The sequence below is a fragment of the Photinus pyralis genome, unplaced genomic scaffold (genome assembly GCF_008802855.1).
Source record: "Photinus pyralis isolate 1611_PpyrPB1 unplaced genomic scaffold, Ppyr1.3 Ppyr1.4_LG6, whole genome shotgun sequence".
In the NCBI taxonomy this organism is placed as follows: domain Eukaryota; kingdom Metazoa; phylum Arthropoda; class Insecta; order Coleoptera; family Lampyridae; genus Photinus; species Photinus pyralis.
In genome coordinates, this window is record NW_022170663.1 from 25,605,963 (window position 1) to 25,625,754 (window position 19,792).

Sequence of the window (19,792 nt, forward strand, 5' to 3'; positions counted from 1 at the left end):
AGATCTCATTATTCATTATTTGTTGTTAAGATGGCCATAATTTGTTGCTAAGCGAGTTGCGAAGTAAATAATGTTATGTCAGAATAATAAAAAATAAAATACAAAGATCAAGTCAAGAAGCGTATTTTTATTGGAATAAGAGTGGTTTTTACGGGTAGTAGAATCCATTCTCAACAGTAAGGGTAGATAGAGTCACAGATCTACACATACACAGATTACTAACCTTATGCATTTTTTGGGAAACAAATTTAGGTATACTTAAAAGCGACCTCTATTGCGGAGCAGTATAAACATGTACCGTTTAAAACTGTAATATGACACTTATGGATTTATGCATTAGATGTCGCTGCAAAAAATTTAAAGCGGTAAAGTATGCATATAATCCAGTTTAATTGTATTTTTACCAGGCAAGTTGTGGGGTAGTTTTGATTTCTTTGATTCTATATGTTTTTTGGGGTGCTGAATCCGAACCTGAGGTTTGCTAACAAAATTTCATGACGCAACATTGAAAAACATACAAAAAAAGTTGAAAAAGATATTTTTTAGCAGTTTTGTGCTTACAACTCGAAAACTATCAACTTTTCGAAAATAACCTCCCTACCTTTTATCGGCGTGGTAAAGAGTGTAACGTTAATGATGGCAGAGATATACATAGTTTTTAAGTATGCCTTTACGGTTAGCAGTCTGTCAAGACCTTTAAAGCCGCAAATAGTTTCCGCCAACTTCAAAAAACCTTCACGATTATTTAAGAACCTGCCCTATGTTCGTGTGTATCTGTGACCACAGGGACCCGCTTTTAATAACTCCCTTACGACGAATGAGTAGCTCCAGTGTTCAATTAAACAATTATGGCTCAACGTACCTCCTATCATGTCATACCACTGTAATAAAACGAATATTAAGGAATTCGAATTGTGCAAACTTTAGCGCTTTAATTAAAGTCACTAGATATAGAAAGTACCGCAATCATCCGCCATTTTTGGGCAAATTTACTGCCAACTTAAAAAAATTGACAAATAAAATCTGAATAGCTGTCATTTTTTATAACCTAACTTCATAGTACTGTCATGTTTTATAAAAATATATACAGATATCTCCAAACAGGTGGAACAATCCCTAACATTAAAATTACTAGAATCTGGTAACTTCCGCCATTTTTTGGGCAAAAATCATGCGTTCTCTCTCTAACACACGAGCCCAATGGATTGCGGTACTTTCTATATTTAGTGACTTTAGCTTTAATTTTGTTTCAGCGACATCTAACGCATAAGTCCACAAGCGTCATATTACAGTTTTAAACGATACATGTTTATACTGCTCCGCAATAGAGGGCGCTTTTAAGTATACCTAAATTTGTTTCCCAAAGATGCATAAGGTTAGCAATCTGTGTATGTGTAGATCTGTGATAGAGTGAAACAAATGATTGTGCATTCTGATAACACCTGTCATTCTTAATTCAATTGCACGATATAAAATGACGTTCAGAACATATGACAATTTTGTTTCTATGGAAACGGTCGCGACGGCAGGACCTAAGCTTGCTGTTTTTGACGTCTCTAAATTAAATTCAGAATTGTCAGAAGCTTTACAATGATGTATATGGATTCTGCTATAAAATAGAGTTTTGTATTATACACGACGATAAAGGGAAACTAGCATCTCAGTGGCGCAGCAGTGGTTTCTAATTGTTTCGAAGGATTTTATATATAGTTACCTCTTACATATCCTGTTCAATAAATTACTGTTATGGTAGAATCTAATTTGCACAATCAACCAGCTAAATTAATAATTCTGATGGACATTGAATAATATCTTTTGATTCGAAAATCAAGCATTGTTAGTTACAAACATCCTTGGCATCTTCGAAATTATATTTGACCTACTACCGCATACATTTCGGAAAGAACTTTGTCCTCGTCGGAGGGAGGCACCCGCATAATGCATATGTTTTGTATTTAAAGGGCGGCCTCGATTCGCTCGATTTATGTTCCGCTTATCAATTGTACTAAAATGGTTATGGAAAAAAACGAAGGAGTCGCACTCGCCCATCCCTTGCAAGGAGAGGAGGTCGTCATTACTGGTAAGTGAGTTGAGGTGGTGATCAGGCTGATGATGTTTAATGCAAAGGAATGGCTGGACGTTTTCCCGAGTCGGACGACATCTACCAGTACAGGAGCAACATCTACAACAAAGTTGATATGGTCACCTGCGATAATCGGCGCTGGTTACCGACCAACCCTGAGATACCCCATCGTATTGGTAAAATTAATCATCTCGACGATCTGGATGCTGGTCACTTTGGTATGGCATGGACCTGTGGCTGGGAGTAGGTCTCACCGTGAGTGTTGCAGGGTTGCATTACTTTGAAGTCAACCAGATGGATCCAATTGTGAAGATGATATTGGAGAAGGCTTACGAGGCGATCTTGGACGCTGGTTACAACGAGAAAGAGATGGACGGTGCGAACTGTGGTGTTTTCATGGGGTGCTGCTTTTCGGAAACCGAGCAGGCGATGCAAATGACGCGTAACGTCAGTCCGCACTTTGCAGGGTATGTGATCATTCCCATTCGTATTCTTTTGCATATGCATTTACTAGGACAATAGATCTCCTGTCGTGAATGCAATTTGCTCAGACTCCGCTAACTTATCTTTTCTGTTTCTTAAAACCAAGCACAACTTCATTCTCAAATGTATCAGAAGCGTAGGTGTTAAAAATTTCTTCTCAAGACCTTATCCCTCAAATCTGCAAAACTTCAGCAATTTTAAAGTTTATGAACGGGATAAAAACAATTATCAGAAATAAAAGGCATCTGTGTTGAGGTCCCAGTCCGAATTTAATTCATTTACTGGAACGGTTACTAATCTTCCGCAATATGCAAATGTCCAAAATACCCATACAACTTAGGGTTGTGGCAGCCAACAAAAGCGTAATTAATTGTCTTTAACTTTTTACTGGTTTTGCCGGTTTGTTTATAATATTAGCACAACGTTGACTAGTAATCTGTTTCTTAACGTAACTTACCATTTCAAATATAGCGCAACGCAATGTTTTGCACCTTGAACCTCAACGCTTTCGGGGTAATAACTTATTTAAGTGCGAGCACAATAATCCAATAATGCTCCGCTGACTTACAATATTAACTTTACACTTTTGCCGTTTATTTGCTTCTTGTAAAATGAAATTGAAATGGCGTGTCAAAGAATAGGTTGTACTAACTTTCGTATTTGTCGCCGGATTTTTAGGAAATTTTGTAAGAAGTTGCATCTTGAAAATGGAACTTATGGGCAGATCTAACTTTATTACTTCTATACCATGGTTTTCTGAAATTTTAAATGTAGCGTTAGGGTTGTAAATCCTAGGAGCGATAAGCCTTCTATGTAGCTCATGTAGCATTTTTCCGTCCGGTCTCTGTTGTTGCCCTGAAGGGCAATATTACATTTTTTGGGATATACTAATGCATCCTTCTCCGTTAGGGTTTCTCAATCGATGACCGCGCAACAAATAAGTCACTACCTCAAACTGCGAGGGCCTTCGTATACTGTTGACACGGCGTGCAGCAGCTCACTTTACGCTTTGGAGCACTCGTACCGAGCGATTCGGACTGGTCGGTGCGACAGCGCATTGGTAGGTGGAGCCGGCTTGTGCCTAAACCCCACAACGACCCTGCAGTTTGCTCGGTACGTGATAGAGGATGTGAAAGGGTCCGGTAACGGAGTTATTGCAGATTAGGCGTTCTGAGTGCGGACGGGATGTGCAAGCCCTTTGATGAAGACGCGAATGGTTACGCACGCTCGGAGACCATTTCCATTGTCTTCCTGCAGAAGGCTAAGGATGCTCGACGAATTTACGCACAGGTAACAACCCCCTTATGCACCTAGGGTCTAGATTTCTCTTGCAGTTGCTGCACAGTAAAACAAACAGCGACGGCTACAAAGAGCAAGGGATAACGTTCCCGTCGAGCGAAATGCAAAAGGTCCTCTTAGACGAGACGTACGAGGAATGCCGACTAGATCCCACCGTTGTTGACTTCGTCGAAGCGCACGCCACCGGTACCAAGGTCGGTGATCCCGAAGAAATGACTGCAATAGAGCAAGTCTTCTGTACCAACCGCGACACACCACTAATTGTCGGATCCATCAAGTCCTACGTTGGTCATTCGGAAGGCGGGAGTGCAATGTGCTCGCTGGTTAAGGTTTTGCTCGGAATGGAGGACGACTGCATTTTGCCAAACATTCACTACGACAAACCGCGACAGAGCATAAAGGCTTTGGTGGATGGTAGAATCGTGGTCCCTTTGGACACAATGCCGTTGCCGAAAAACGGTTCGGGGGTGGTTGCGATTAACTGCTTCGGCTTTGGCGGGGCGAATGGGCACGTTATCCTTAAGAAATTCGAGCAACGAAAGGTTAATGGAGGACTGCCCGAAGATGACTTACCGCGACTGATGTGCGTAAGTGGTCGGGTGCCGGAATCGCTGGAAAGCATCTTTGATGACATCGGTGGACGCAAACTGGACGCTGAGTATTGCAGGTTACTTCAAGCGGCATTCAAGTACGTATCCTCCTCAATTTCCTGCAGAAGGCTAAGGATGAAGCTCGACGAATTTACGCACAGGTAACAACCCCCTTATGCACCTAGGGTCTAGATTTCTCTTGCAGTTGCTGCACAGTAAAACAAACAGCGACGGCTACAAAGAGCAAGGGATAACGTTCCCGTCGAGCGAAATGCAAAAGGTCCTCTTAGACGAGACGTACGAGGAATGCCGACTAGATCCCACCGTTGTTGACTTCGTCGAAGCGCACGCCACCGGTACCAAGGTCGGTGATCCCGAAGAAATGACTGCAATAGAGCAAGTCTTCTGTACCAACCGCGACACACCACTAATTGTCGGATCCATCAAGTCCTACGTTGGTCATTCGGAAGGCGGGAGTGCAATGTGCTCGCTGGTTAAGGTTTTGCTCGGAATGGAGGACGACTGCATTTTGCCAAACATTCACTACGACAAACCGCGACAGAGCATAAAGGCTTTGGTGGATGGTAGAATCGTGGTCCCTTTGGACACAATGCCGTTGCCGAAAAACGGTTCGGGGGTGGTTGCGATTAACTGCTTCGGCTTTGGCGGGGCGAATGGGCACGTTATCCTTAAGAAATTCGAGCAACGAAAGGTTAATGGAGGACTGCCCGAAGATGACTTACCGCGACTGATGTGCGTAAGTGGTCGGGTGCCGGAATCGCTGGAAAGCATCTTTGATGACATCGGTGGACGCAAACTGGACGCTGAGTATTGCAGGTTACTTCAAGCGGCATTCAAGTACGTATCCTCCTCAATTTCACCACATTTCGTGTGGTTTCTTACCTAAAAGAATAGGTAATTTCGTCGACCTCTCGATAACAATATAAATTACTCCTTAGTGACGAGTACAATGATGAAGCTTATTAATCGTTAGCAACCATTAATCGTTAGCAACCACTTATACATAACAACCATTTTATTAAAGGGAAATGTCAATTATATAACAATTCACTAAACATCTCACTCACCAATAAAACGCCTCATTTATACACTCCTTGCATAAATAACTATTATAAATGAGTCCTGTCACGGATTAAGTTCAAATCGTTTTATTTTTATTTTCCTGTCAAAATCGCAAAATTTCTCATCTGACGTTTTACAAAAACAAAAACTCATCACACTTCAATAATAAAATCAATTCATCCTTTAAACATACACAAACACACTTTCCCATTAATCGTTAGCAACCACTTATACATAACAACCCATTTTCCACTTCAGCATTTTTATTCAGTTCATCAATAGAACTATGAATCTCTAGTGTTTCTAAGTTATTTCCCTCGATTCTTAAATCCGTTTGTATAAGCTTAAATAGGTGTTCCTCTGCCATTCCTATTTCTTCTACAGTGAGATCTGGGTCGAGATGCTCACCTATTCGAAATTTTCTAAAAAATTACGTATCCAAGCTAGAACTCGAACTGCCTTTTGAAACGAAGAGTAGCGTATTAAGAAATGGTCTTTCCAATTCAATTTTTCAGTGCAAAAATGTACATTTTCAATCTTTCTCATTTCTTGACCAATTTCTATCTCATCTGAAGCTTCTGTTTCATACGGCCATTCTTCTAAATTTCGTAGCCATGATGGTCCCTCCCACCATTTACATTCTAGAAACTTCTTAATACTACATCCACGCGATGGTAAATCTGCCGGGTTCGTAGCTCCAGGTATATGCCTTATAGTTACATGGGGTGTCAAATTTCTGCGAATTTCTATTACTCGGTTCTTTACAAAAATTGACCACGCTTCATTTCGCTTTATCCATTGTATGACTGTAGTTGAATCGGACCACAGGAATACAGGTTTATCCTTCCAAGAAAGTGAATCTAATACTGATTTTAACAATCTTACACCGATTAAAACGGCCATCAGTTCTAATCTTGGAATTGTTACATTTTTCGGAGCTCCGTGGAATTTTAACCTTCTTCAACAAATGAATATCTTTACACCAATCTGCAACTTCTTTTCGATCTTCTTCATTGATTGGGGTATCCCAATCTATTTTATTCTTCCAAATCTTTTGCATAAAAATTCTAGGAACTATTGACACAGACGATACTATGCCAATAGGATCAAATAGCTTATGAATCTAACTTAAAATACGACGCTTGGTGTCCCGCTTCTGCAACTTTTCTTCTTCCCACCAATCAATGTTTAATCCTAATTCGTCTGTGTCCGTAGACCAGAGGATTCCTAAAACTGTCACGTCATGTGTATATCGCAATCGCTAAATTTCCATTTTCTCAGAATCATCGAAGAAGACTCTATAACATTTGTAGCTTGAATTAAAAATTCATCTAACTCTTCCTTAGAATTCACACTGCAGACTAGATGATCGTCCATGTAAAACTAATTACTTTCAATTACCCAAGGAAAGTTGAAATTGCTGTCTTTCAGTTTATTCAAATGAGTCTTGTGATTACTGCACATAACAAAAATGGACTCGGTTTTAGGCCGAATACAACTCTGGTATGTCTTAATGAATTGATCTCTCCTTCCTTGTTCCCCCAAAGTATTTTCAAAAAATCGCGATCCTTTTCCTCCACGTTAATTCTAAGAAAAGCCTTTAATGCATCGGCACAACAACCGATTAAATTTTCTCTAAATTATTGGCAATAATTCAATAAAATGATGCATCGAAAACAGGTCTCACTCGGGTTGTGTTACTTTGTTCACGTACGACAGCTCGGTGCGGAAGACAGTGTCCTTTATCGTTATCTTCAGCTTCCTCTAAAATGCCAGTCAGAGTTGGACTGGGTCAAGCATAGAGTGACCCAGTGACCCGGTGACCCAGTTAGTTTACTGACCCAGTGACCCGGTGACCCAGTGACCCGGTGACCCAGTTGACCCGGTGACCCAGTTTGACCCGGTGACCGAGCTTGACCCGGTGACCCTGCTTGACCCAGTTTGACCCAGTGACCCAGCTTGACCCAGTTTGACCCGGTGACCCAGCTTGACCCAGCTTGACCCAGTGACCCAGCTTGACCCGGTGGCCCAGCTTGACCCAGTTTGACCCGGTGACCCAGCTTGACCCGGTGACCCAGCTTGACCCAGTGACCCATCTTGACCCAGCTTTACTCAGTGACCCGTCCTGACCCGGTGGCCCAGTAATTAAATTATTGTTAGGTATCATCCAAAACAATTTCAAGTAACTTTTAATTTAAAAAAAAAACTTCCTCAATAATATTCGGCAACAAGCACGTAGCCCAATTTCATTCAAGAGAACTAATACCTAAAAAAATCAAATGCATTTGTTCATTTCTCCAAGGTAACGAAACAGTGTAGCGTTTATTTTCGTACTTCAAATTCTCATGAAAATTTTTCATGGTCTCTTCTTTTTTTATCACAATTGCATCATCTTTGATACCAAGAAGTTCCAATTCCCAGAATTTAGTTTCGAGGTCGTGTATTTCTTCTACGTGATTTATGGCAACACACGTTGAGACGGTCCTAAGTGCAGAGGGTCTTCCTAACACAGTCCAGCCAAATAAAGTTTCAAATGCCGTGAGATTTTTATCTAAAACTCGTCGGTTTCCGTTCAGTAGAGAACCGAAATAGTCAGCTCCTATCAACATTTCTATTGGACCGCTACTAGCTCTAATTTCTGTATCTTTTCCTTCAAGTTTAACATTAACCTGCGTGGTATAGTTGGTTATCCAATCTGTTCCTAATACTTCCATTTCTAAAATAGTGTCTCTTGATTGTGCTGTAATTTTATAGCAATTCAGTTCTTGTTCTTTTGATGTTACTCCACTGAAGAGGGCAAATGCTACTTTTCCAGTTCCAATAATGGGCAATTGCAATTTTGTCGCGATGCTACTAATTACATAAGATCTCTGAGATCCCGAATCTACAAGGGCTTGTACTTTACGGACTTGTCCCCATCTTCCTCTAATTGGAACTAAAATTGTTGGCAAAATCGTAGCAACTGATATAACTACAGAGTTTGAAGATGTTTCCTTATTTTCGAATTTTTCAGGATTCGGTTGCACTTCACTCTCATTCTCTTCTTGTGGAACTCCTCTTCCAGTCGAATAGAAGCGGTTTACAGGACACATAGGTAGAATATGCCTCTTCTGACAAACAGGGTAGTTTTCATTCATTTTACAATCTTTGAGAGTAGACCTTTTTCGGTACATATAAAGCATGCTCCCTTCTTCAATAAAATAGCCTTCTTATCGTCTATTTTCATCCTAAGCGCCTTCCTGCAGTTTTTTCCTTTATGTCCGGGTATTTCACAAAAAATTATCAAGTCCTCGTTTGAGATCGAAGGGACTTCAGCGCATTTTTGTGTGGCAGATCAGTATTCTATTAGCCACTTTCGACTCAACCATCAATAACAGATCTTGTCGAAGGCTACTACATTCACTAACCGCTTCCCACTTTCCGCGTGCACCCGCAATTCGCTTTTAAAGTTTTGACTCCACCATCAGTAAGATCGTGTCGGGGGCTACCACATTCCCTTTGACGGTACCCACTTCCGACGTTCCGTTCACCCGCAATTCGCGTTTGAAGATTTGACTCCACCATCAGTAAGATCGTGTCGGGGGCTACCACATTCCCTTTGACGGTACCCACTTCCGACGTTCCGTTCACCCGCAATTCGCGTTTGAAGATTTGACTCCACCATCAGTGAGATCGTGTCGGGGCTACCACATTCTCTTTTACGGTACCCACTTCCGACGTCCCGTTCACTCGCAATTCACTTCTATTGGCGACACGAGAAAGAGAGACAGCGATTCGAGATTTACGAAACGTTAAACCGCGTGAGTTCGCAACGGAAGGTAAAAGGCGCCCGAAGTTGACTACTTCTCGAAGACGCGCGCGCGCGCCTCGCAAAAGGTCGTTAATTTCGCCCCTATGACAAAAAACAAAATTCCGCCACGCAGGAGTTGTGCGCGTTTACAACATCTTTCCGACGACACCAATTTCAAAAGAATCGGACCAAAACTGTAGTAGAAGATAGGAAAAAACTGAAAAACCTTCACGTTAGTATACTACGCTCGAGGATGACGCCCAGATGTCGCCAACCCCACATCATGTAGCCCTGTCCCCAAGGTTTACAAATTACACGGCCTTGTAGATACACGTACACCCGTTGCCTTTCTACAAGAGTTCTTCTACGCGCCCACATTTGCTGCCAGCCAGCCAGCCAGCCAGCCAGCCAGCCAAAGTGAGATTAAAAGCTACTTTTTAGCGCATTTTTGCAAAAAATTTTTTTTGTAAAAAGTAGCTTTTAATCTCACTTTGGCTGGCTGGCTGGCTGGCTGGCTGGCTGGTCGGCTGGCTGGCTGGCTGGCTGGCAGTAAATGCGCGCCCGTAGAAAAACGCTTGTAAAAAGACAAGGAGTGTACATGTAACTATCGGGGCCGTGTAATTAAGAACGTTAGGGATGGGGCTACAAGATTTGGAGTCGACGACATCTGGACGCCATCCCCGAGCGTATTATACTAACCTGGAGATTTTTCAGTTTTTATCTATCTTCTTCTACAGTTTTTCTCCGATTGTTTTCAAATTGGTGTCGTCGGGAAGATCTTGTCAACGCGCACAACTCCTGCGTGGCGGAATTTTGTTTTTTTTTCCTAGGGGCGAAATAAACCACCTTTTGCGCGGCGCGCTACGAGGGGTAGTCGACTTTGGGCGCCCAAAAGTTTCTTACAGCGCGAATCGCGGTCTCTCTTTCTCGTGTCACTAATAGAAGGTCGAGCTATGTGAAGTACCCAAAAGTTGAATACGATTTTATGCCGGGATTTTAGCGAAATCTACCAAAATGTGAATTACGAATGAACGGGACGTCGGAACTGTGTATCGACAAAGGGAATGTGGTAACCCCCGACGAGATCTTACTGATGGTGGAGTCGAAACTTCAAATCCGAATTGTTGCGGGTGATCAGAAGTGGGTGTCGACAAAGGGAATATGGTAACCCCCAAAGGATTTTAATGATGGTGGAGTCAAAACTTCAAACGCGAATTGCGAGTGCACGGTAAGTGAGAAAATGGTACCGACAAAGTGAACGTGGTAGCTTTCGGCAAGATCTTATTGATGGTGGAGTCAATATTGGCTAATAAAACACTGATCTGCCACACAAAAATGCGCTGAAGTCCCTTCGATCTCACACGAGGACTTTGATCATTTTTACAAATAAATTTGCAAAAATGCGCTAAAAATACAAATATTTTCAAAGGTTCTTTCTTTAGTATGTAGCACTTGAGCTGTACGCGTTCGTGTTGGAAAAGGGTCAAAACATCGAGAAGCTAATTTTACCCTCTGCTCTGTATTTGCTTCTCAACAGGTAGTGCGCGTCGAAATGCTTTGAGCGTTTCTTCAGGAAGAGTAGATTCAACTATTGGGGTAATTATAGGAGCACAATCTTTCATGTTAATTTGCAAACTTTCTAGAGAACGTAATGCTGTCTCAACCTTATCATGTATTTGAAGAATATCCTGTCTAGATTTCGACTGCCGTATGCAAAGCTGCAACAAATCTCTCGTGTACAATTCGCCTAATAAATCTTGGTTTCCGTAGCGTTCTTTTAGGGAATTCAAAGCCTTAGGATAATTTTCAGACGTTGGCGGAAATCCTAAAACTAATTCTTTCGCAGGCCCTGAGAGAGCCTGCACCAGATATTGAAGTTTCTCTACGTCGTCCAAAGAAGCTTTGTCGAACTTTTCAAAGTGAGCCCACCAGCCGAGCCACTCCTCTAATTCTCCATTAAAAACTCGTAAATCTAGCTTAGGTAACTTAATTCTACCTACTTCAGGTCCATTCGATACATTAACACCAGCGGATGTAATTTCACAACGCGTATTCAATAAAGTGCAGCGGTATATTTCTTCTTGGTAGTGCTGCGCGCCTTCGGCTTCGGTTATTAGGACTTCTTCCGAATCATTCGACTCGGCAAGAAGATTCATCATTTCTTCATTCATTTTCGCTAATTCTTCACCTTTCATTTTCAACCAATGAATCTTTGTGTCAAACGTCGTCTGATCTCTGGTATCTAGCGCCAATTCAATTTCCTTAATAGTCTTTGTAATCATTGCTCGCATTGGAGCGCGCTTCCTGCTAAGGGATGCTTGGTTCATCTTTCCTTCGTTTTCTTGAGATTGCAAGATCTATATACACGGTCGCCAATTATGTGGTTTCTTACCTAAAAGAATAGGTAATGAATTCTATTTATAAATGAGTCCTGTCACGGATTAAGTTCAAATCGTTTTATTTTTCTTTTCCTGTCAAAATCGCAAAATTTCTCATCTGACGTTTTACAAAAACAAAAACTCATCACACTTCAATAATAAAATCAATTCATCCTTTAAACATACACAAACACATTTTCCAACATTTCCCTTAAAATGTTCGGGTTAAAAAAGCAATAGGTACGCTATTACAAAAAGCATTCTCCTAGCCTATGTAAATATTTTCAAATGTTGTAGATGCACCAAATTTGAGCACCCATATCGTGGGTACATCATCCACTCCAAGGCTGGCGAGCTGAAACGAAGCTCGACGAGATTCAATAGTAAGAGTCGCGTATGTCTCCTCTTTCCAAGGCCAACCTTGGAGCTCCTGGACATCGGCAGTGGACTCTTCAAATTTTCAACGTTTTCCGCGACCGTACAGAGGTAAGTCGATAATCGCAAGACCGCAACCTCAACCTCACCTTACAGAATCGCCTCACTACTACCGCCCCAAGTTGATGTGATCAAGATAATAAAAAATTGCGAATGTAAAGACGGACGAGAGTTAGTGCTTGCGAGTTTAGCCATTCAGCTCGCCTTCGTTGAGCTGCTCAAGGAGTTGAATTTATCGTTAGACTACACGGCGGGGATGTCCGTCGGGGAGTTATCCGCCGGTTACGCAAACGGGCGGATTAATTTCGAACAGGCAATCGAGGTCGGGTACGAAATTTCTCGACTGATGAGCGATGACCTGTGTCTCGATTACGCCTTAAGTACCAAAAGCTCGGTACTGTTGAGTCGGCTACAAAAACGGATACCCAATCCCGAAGGAATAATTCACAGTCTCCTAAATCCGAAACCTTTGGAAGCGCGCGTGTTGCAAAGAAAACACTATCCTCAGTTGGCGGTTGTCGTACTCGGTTCCCAACAGATACGGCTGAACGGTTTCACTTCCTTGAACATTTCGGGCTCGGATGTCGTTACCTCATTTCTGGATGCAGTGGGAAGGTGAGTAGCGACGATAGCACGATCTCCTCCTGCAGAGATCTCTTGCAGTATTTACATGCTGGGTCACAATCTCAACGTGGAAGTTCTGTACCCACCAGTCAAGTGGCCGGTTGGTCGTGGAACGCCCATGATCTCGCCGCTAATAAAGTGGAACTACGACATAGATTGGCTTTCAAGTTTTCACTCGTACTCCAAGAAGGTCTGGTATGCGGACAGTCATCTTATTACTTTGGTTAGTAAGGAGATTGACTGGTCTATTCTACCAGGTCACGTCATTGATGGTAAGTCACATCACAGTTGTTAAAAGACAGCTTTTAAATTATGAGCTCGAACAGGTTAATTTTGTAAATTTCATGGACAAGAATGAAACTTATAAGTATCTTGGTTTTCAGCAAAACACACACCTACATTAAACATACGAGTATAAAACAAACACTTATCAGACATTACCTACAAAGAATACGCAGTATAAACGGTAGAAATACAATCAAAGCTATTGGACAGATACAGATTTAGAACAAATACAGAGAAACACCCGTACACTATTAACAAAACACCATATACATCACCCTCACTCCTCTACTATACGACTTTACCTTCCTCGTTCGGAAGGAGGTAGAGGACTTACAGATATAAAACTATTACACCAAACACAAATACACAATTTGCGACAATACTTTTATAACAAATCAGATACTTCAATCCTAAACAAAACAGTAACATTATGCAGACAAATCTTAAACAATACTTAACCTACACGAAACTAATATACTCTCACCCATGTCCAAACTTACATACGTCACAAATAACATACAGACATGGAACCAAAAGCCTTTACATGGACGATTTCCACAGGAGGTTAGCCAGGATTGTGTTGATTCTATAGCAACGCACACTTGGTGATCTGAAAGTGATATCTTCCCGGAGACTGAGGGTTTCATGGTAGCAATACAAGACCAGGTCATTAATACACGCAACTAAAAAAAAGACATACATAAAGACAAAACAGTGACAAATGTTTGTTCTCGACTCTGTTCACAAACATCAGAAACAATCCAACATATAATATCGGCATGCACACGACTTGCACAAACTGAATACAAACATCGACACGATCAGGTAGCTAAAATCATACATCAAAAATTAGCACTTAAACACAATCTCATAACAGATAAGACACCATATTACAAATACACGCCACAGATAATACTTGAAAATAACACACGTAAATTATATTGGGACAGGACACTACTCACAGACAAAACTATCGACAATAATAGACCAGATATTACACTTATAGATAAAACACAAAAATCCATTTGTATTATAGACATTGTCATTCCCAACACTAACAACTTAACTAAAACAAATGCAGAAAAACACCGCAAATACACTGATATAGCTCTAGAATTTAAGGCGCAATGAAAAATGAGATCTACTGTTATAGTTCCTATTATTCTTAGTGCCAAAGACAATACATCATAATTTACAACTATTAGGTTTAGATAAAAACACATACAAACATTTACAAAAAGGAGTCATTATCAACACATGCCATATTGTTCGTAAATTTCTAAACATAACACAAGATACTATATACACACATGATGCACAACGTATATATGTAAACAACAGCACTCGTTCACAACACGGTACACAACATACTGTAATATCTCCATCTCTAACCCAAACAAACACACAAATACAACAAACGATACAACAATTATTACAATCAGTAAAGATGCACGTCTTAGCACGAGTAAACGACACAAAACACCTTCCACTCTGAAACAAACCACATTATCACAACCCATTCGTATTCAACCCAAACGCAAAGCCAAACAAACACTATCACAATAAACAACACCAATTTGCTAAACTTGTAGGAAACGTGTTTTTTTTAATTTATTATAATTTTTTAATTAATTAATTTATTTATTCTTAATTACTATCGTTTACTTTACGGGCATCTCCTCATGTTACTCCACATTATAAATTGTCTCACATGGACAGGTGGTCCAAAACCAAGTTTGAAGTTGCACGTGTTTAGGTATGACGATAATGCCCGCAATCGGTTACCTCTTCATGATCTGGGAGACGTACTGTAAAATGGTGGACGTTCCAATGAACATTTCTCGGGTGCGCTTCGACAACGTGCGGTTCCTTAAAGCCGTCCACATTACCAAATTATCGGAGATGGCTTTCAAGGTCACTATCGGCAGAGGAACCAACCGATTTGAGGTAAATAGCGTCTGGACCAACCCTCCTACTTTGAATACTTTAGATCGGAGACGTCGACGAAGTGATCGTTTCCGGAAGCATACGCACTCTCTCAGACACGGACGAATTCATTGACCTCGCCCTGTCACCTGAAGATGATGAAGGAATCTCCTTCGCTACAAAAGATATTTACAAAGAGCTACGCCTGCGGGGTTACAATTACTCGTAAGTGACTTGACGAAGGTGATGGTTTGTATTGAATTCTTCTAGGGGAGCGTTTCGCGCGCAGGAAACAGCCCATATAACGGGATTGATCAGCTGGATCAAATGGGACCGTAACTGGATCGCATTCATCGATAACATGTTGCAGATGAAGCTTCTCGGGGAAGATACGCGAAATCTATACGTTCCCACGTTCATCGGCCACTTGAAGATTGACGCCATGAAGCACTTCGAGTACGTTAAGCAGTTGGACAACCCATCTCTACTGCCTGTGTACAATCATCGCGAGGCGGATGCCATCAGGTGAGTTAGGCAGACTCTTCCGCGATGATTATAAAAAGTGGCGTAGCTGTGGAGGTATCGAGCTGCGGAAGCTTTACGCTACTCCGATCATGCGCCGTAAGGTAACGGTCGAGCCGGTCCTGGAGACGCACAAGTTCGTGCCGTTTAACACCGAGCTGCCCATGCAATCTGCTGTGCGCGTCCTGGTGCAGATCTTCCTTGAGAACACACTCTCGCTGAAGGTTAAGATCGTGGAGGTCGCGCAAACTGACGCGATATCTCCAATTCTGCAAGAGGCTTTGAATGATCAGCCGCTGGTTAAGACTGAAGTTACAATTTTGGGCGATGAAAGCTTGAGTGTTCCAAACATGAAGGTCCATAACAAGGCGTTGTCCACCGAAAAGCAGTGCGCGATAGTCATCCTCGAGGGGGCATCAGGTAACCTTGAACTACTCCAGGAGGCTGAAGGCGTCCTCAAGGAGAACGGCATTATTATCTCAAGGGAGGGAGATTATCTTTCTCCAAATTTCCCTGGCCTCGCGCTTCTGGCGCAAATAAAAACTGAAACGGAAACGCTAGTGTTGCTGAGGAAGGTTGTTAGCTACCCAAAAGAGCACGTGATCATGGCCAAGTTTGATGGTACAACTTACGACTGGTTGTCCAAACTTCAGAGTGCCATGCGAAATGAAACCAAAACGTTGGTTGTTGTTGAAAATGAGCCCTTAAGCGGAGTACTTGGATTTGTCAATTGTCTCAGGCGCGAACCTGGGGGGATGAACTTGAAATGCGTGTTCGTTCAGGACGAGGACGTTAAATTTAACCTCTCCGATCCACTCTTCAGCGAACAGCTAAGCAAAGACTTGGCGATTAACGTGTTGAAGCACGGCGCTTGGGGTAGCTATCGCCATCTGCCGCTGGAGCGCTTGGGGGAGGTTGAAAGGCAGCACGTCTTCTGTAACCAGAACGTCGTTGGAAATCTGTCGACGCTCAGCTGGGTCGAAGGGTTACTCTCGCATGACAACGCTAAGGAACCCGAACGGACGGTCAAGGTTTGTACGAAGGTTCCACCAGGTGGTGGTTTAACGACTTGTCTAGGTATACGCCAGTTCCATCAACTTCATGAATATTATGTTGGCTTCCGGTCGTGTTCCTTCGGAGGCGTTCATAAAGGATCGGCTTGCTTTAGCCACAGCGCAAGGTGTTGAGTACGCTGGGATTGATGCAAAGTAAATTCTCTTAGTGAGTGAACCTGATGTAACGGGTAATTGTAGGGGCGAGAGGGTAATGGGAATTCTACGGTTGGGGGCTATGGCCAGTTCCGTTGTCCCCGACGGTAATATGACCTGGAGGATACCGGACGAGTGGACTCTGTCGCAGTCTGCCAGTGTTCCGATTACCTACTCGACGGTGTTGTGCAGTTTCTTCGTGGTAAGTGTCGGCGTAGCCCTTTCGTCGTTTAGTAGCACGGTTTTAGAGCGCCCATCTCAAACCGGGACAAAGTCTTCTGATTCACTCCGGTGCTGGAGGCGTAGGGCAGGCCGCCATCCAAATAGCCTTGTTTTGCAAGTGCCAAATATTTACGACTGTCGGTACCGAGGAGAAGCGGAAGTTCATCATGGAGACATTCCCAGAAATACCAGGTGAGCAAGTAAACTAATCCACACGAACTTATTCGGTCCCTAGCTAGCCACATCGGCAACTCTCGTGATACCTCCTTCGTGCAGATGGTTTTAAAACACACGAAAGGTCGAGGGGTCGACTTGGTTCTAAACTCCCTGGCCGAGGAAAAACTGAAAGCGACTCTTCAGTGCCTTGCACCGAAAGGATACTTCGTCGAGATCGGCAAATACGACTTAGTCAATAGCAACAAATTTGCTCTTTCTGTACTAAGGAAGGGGCGTAGTTATGCCGGTTGCATGTTGGACATGTACTTTAGAGACGCCCACAATCAAAAACACAAGCTAAAACAAATCCTGGATCAGTTCTTGAAACAAGGGGCGGTTAAACCTTTGCACATTACCACCTTCAACATGGATCAAGTGGAAGAAGCCTACCGTTACATGGCGGCAGGTAAACACATAGGAAAAGTCGTCGTTAAGATACGCGATGAAAACCAGCAATCGCTCGATCTATTCAAGGCTCTCCCAAGGTATAGTTTCTATTGAAAGGATCGCTAGTGACCGACCATTCCAGATTCTCCTGCGACCCTTCCATGACGTACATCATTTTAGGAGGCTTGGGAGGGTTTGGACTAGAACTGGTTGATTGGTTGATCCTAAGAGGTGCCCGAAAGTTAGTTTTAGTATCTCGAAATGGTGTCCGAAATGGTTACGCAGCGTCCAGAATTAGGTGAGCCCAATTAGGTTTATCCCTTCACAAACATCTTCCCGTAGAGTTTGGAAAATGTACGAGGCTACCATAAGGGTGTCCACAGAGGACGTCACCATCGAAGAAGGTTGCGCGCGACTGTTAGAGAGCTCGGAGAAGCTTGCGCCTGTAGCCGGGATCTTCAATTTGGCGGTAGTTCTTCAGGACGACCTCTTCGAGAACCAGAAGGAGGAGAACTTCGTGAACACGCTCTCGCCGAAGGCCCGTGCGACGCAGCACCTAGATATCCTAAGTCGGCAGCTCTGCCCCCGCCTACAGTAAGCTACCCCAACCCGGTACTTCGCACTGTACTAACCGCCCCTTAGGCACTTCGTTGTCTTCTCGTCGGTCTCGTGCGGAAGGGGCAATACAGGCCAGACCACTTACGGCATGGCCAACTCCATCATGGAAAGGATATGCGAGAAACGGAAACGGGAGGGCTACCCAGGTTTGGCAATACAGTGGGGGGCAATCGGAGAGGTGCGCCTTTCGTCACCGTCCAGAATTCTTCACGTACTATTTTAGGTCGGCCTGGTTGCGGAAATGCAGGAGCAGCACAAAGAGATTGTTATCAGTGGCACATTGCAACAGCGTGTCGCATCCTGTCTGAGCACCTTGGAAATCTTCCTCCTGCAAAACGAGCCCATCGTAGCAAGTATGGTAGTGGCGGAAAAAAAGAGCGCCGCGGAAGGCGCCGAAAGCGTCATCACCGTGATCAAAGGGATCATGGGTACGTTTACTTCAACTAGCATCCTCAACTACCTTGCTTTGTTCAGGAATAACCGATTTGAAAACGATCAGCGAGCACGCCTCTTTATCCGAAATAGGCATGGACTCCATGGCCGCCGTTGAAATAAAGCAGATCCTCGAACGCGACTGTGAAGTCTGCCTAAGCCCCAAGGAACTCCGAACACTCACCTTCGCCAAACTAAAAGAGCGGTTATCCAAAGAAGCATCCGACCCCGTAGCTCCAAGCCTACCCCCACGCAATGACATCTTCGCCCACTTCCGCACGGAGGAGGAATCAAAATTACCATTAAAACAACTGGAAAGTTTAGCTAAGAAAGAAGATGAGGCGCCATTGGCGATCTTTCTGCCGGGAATTGAAGGAGTAGCCGAAACCATGGAGTCCTTGGCTAACAAGCTGAAGGCCCATGTAGAATGCGTCCAGTACGCAAACGCCGCTGGTGATTTCCGCTTGGAATCCTTCGCTAAATCACTATCAAAGGTAATTATTTCCATCATTTCTTCTTTTCTAATCGGATTTTAGCTAATACCCCACGTCGAGCATAACTTCAACCTCGTAGCATATTCGTATGGTTGTGTGGTCGCGTTAGAGCTCGCTTCCATCTTAGAAGTCCGTGGATTGATCGGAAAAGTGGTTTTAATCGACGGCGCGCCGGAGATGCTAAAGAAACTCATAAAGCTACAGTACCCGTCGGAACATGAGTCAGATGCCTCATTGGAGACGGCCGTACTGTTTAACATAATCACCTCATACGTACCCATGGAGGCAACAATAGGGCACAGGGTAAACTTTTCCTCAACCCACGCACCATTTCATCGATTTTTCTTAGGAAACTGTCCGCCAGTTGCAAACGTTGGAAGAACGCGTCGAGTACCTACTGGAAGCGATACCCGAAGGAATTCCGCATTCGAAAGAGTACCAAAGGCGGGTGGCCATCGCAATCTGCGAGAAAACGAAATCCGTGTACAATTACGAGGCGAAATTTCCAAAGCTGAAGTCGGAGGTGACGCTAATCAAGCCGAACGAATCGCCCTTCGTCAACTACGACGTGGACTACGGACTGCAGAAGTTGTGCGAAAAACCTGTTCAGGTTCATACGGTCGAAGGAACCCACATGACGATCGTGCAAAATCCCGAACTTGCCGACTATATCAATAAGATAATCAACAATTAAAGAGTAATAGTTAAATTGTTGTT

At 43.1% G+C, this 19,792-nt stretch overlaps 1 protein-coding gene across 1 annotated transcript; it reads left to right on the forward strand.

Moving 5' to 3' along the window:
- The first annotated feature begins 1,992 nt into the window (after positions 1–1,992).
- LOC116174560 (fatty acid synthase-like) lies at positions 1,993–19,792 on the forward strand. The gene is made up of 26 exons (XM_031492497.1): positions 1,993–2,080; positions 2,128–2,301; positions 2,352–2,550; positions 3,476–3,679; positions 3,727–3,856; positions 3,901–4,542; positions 4,584–4,616; positions 4,661–5,313; positions 12,004–12,192; positions 12,238–12,756; positions 12,805–13,037; positions 14,807–14,997; positions 15,041–15,201; positions 15,247–15,501; positions 15,548–16,529; positions 16,576–16,706; positions 16,752–16,908; positions 16,955–17,120; positions 17,164–17,629; positions 17,674–17,829; positions 17,874–18,125; positions 18,174–18,327; positions 18,373–18,577; positions 18,624–19,075; positions 19,118–19,378; positions 19,425–19,792. The coding sequence occupies exons 1-26, from the start codon at positions 2,011–2,013 to the stop codon at positions 19,767–19,769; spliced, it is 7,380 nt and encodes a 2,459-aa protein (XP_031348357.1). The 5' UTR covers positions 1,993–2,010; the 3' UTR covers positions 19,770–19,792.

Excerpts from the sequence above, each read along its gene's own strand:
- LOC116174560 (XM_031492497.1), top strand. The coding sequence starts at position 2,011 with ATGGTTATGGAAAAAAACGAAGGAGTCGCACTCGCCCATCCCTTGCAA. Across the intron at positions 14,998-15,040 it reads GAGGAACCAACCGATTTGAG|ATCGGAGACGTCGACGAAGT; the intron begins GTAAATAGCGTC and ends TGAATACTTTAG. Across the intron at positions 16,530-16,575 it reads AACCCGAACGGACGGTCAAG|GTATACGCCAGTTCCATCAA; the intron begins GTTTGTACGAAG and ends CGACTTGTCTAG.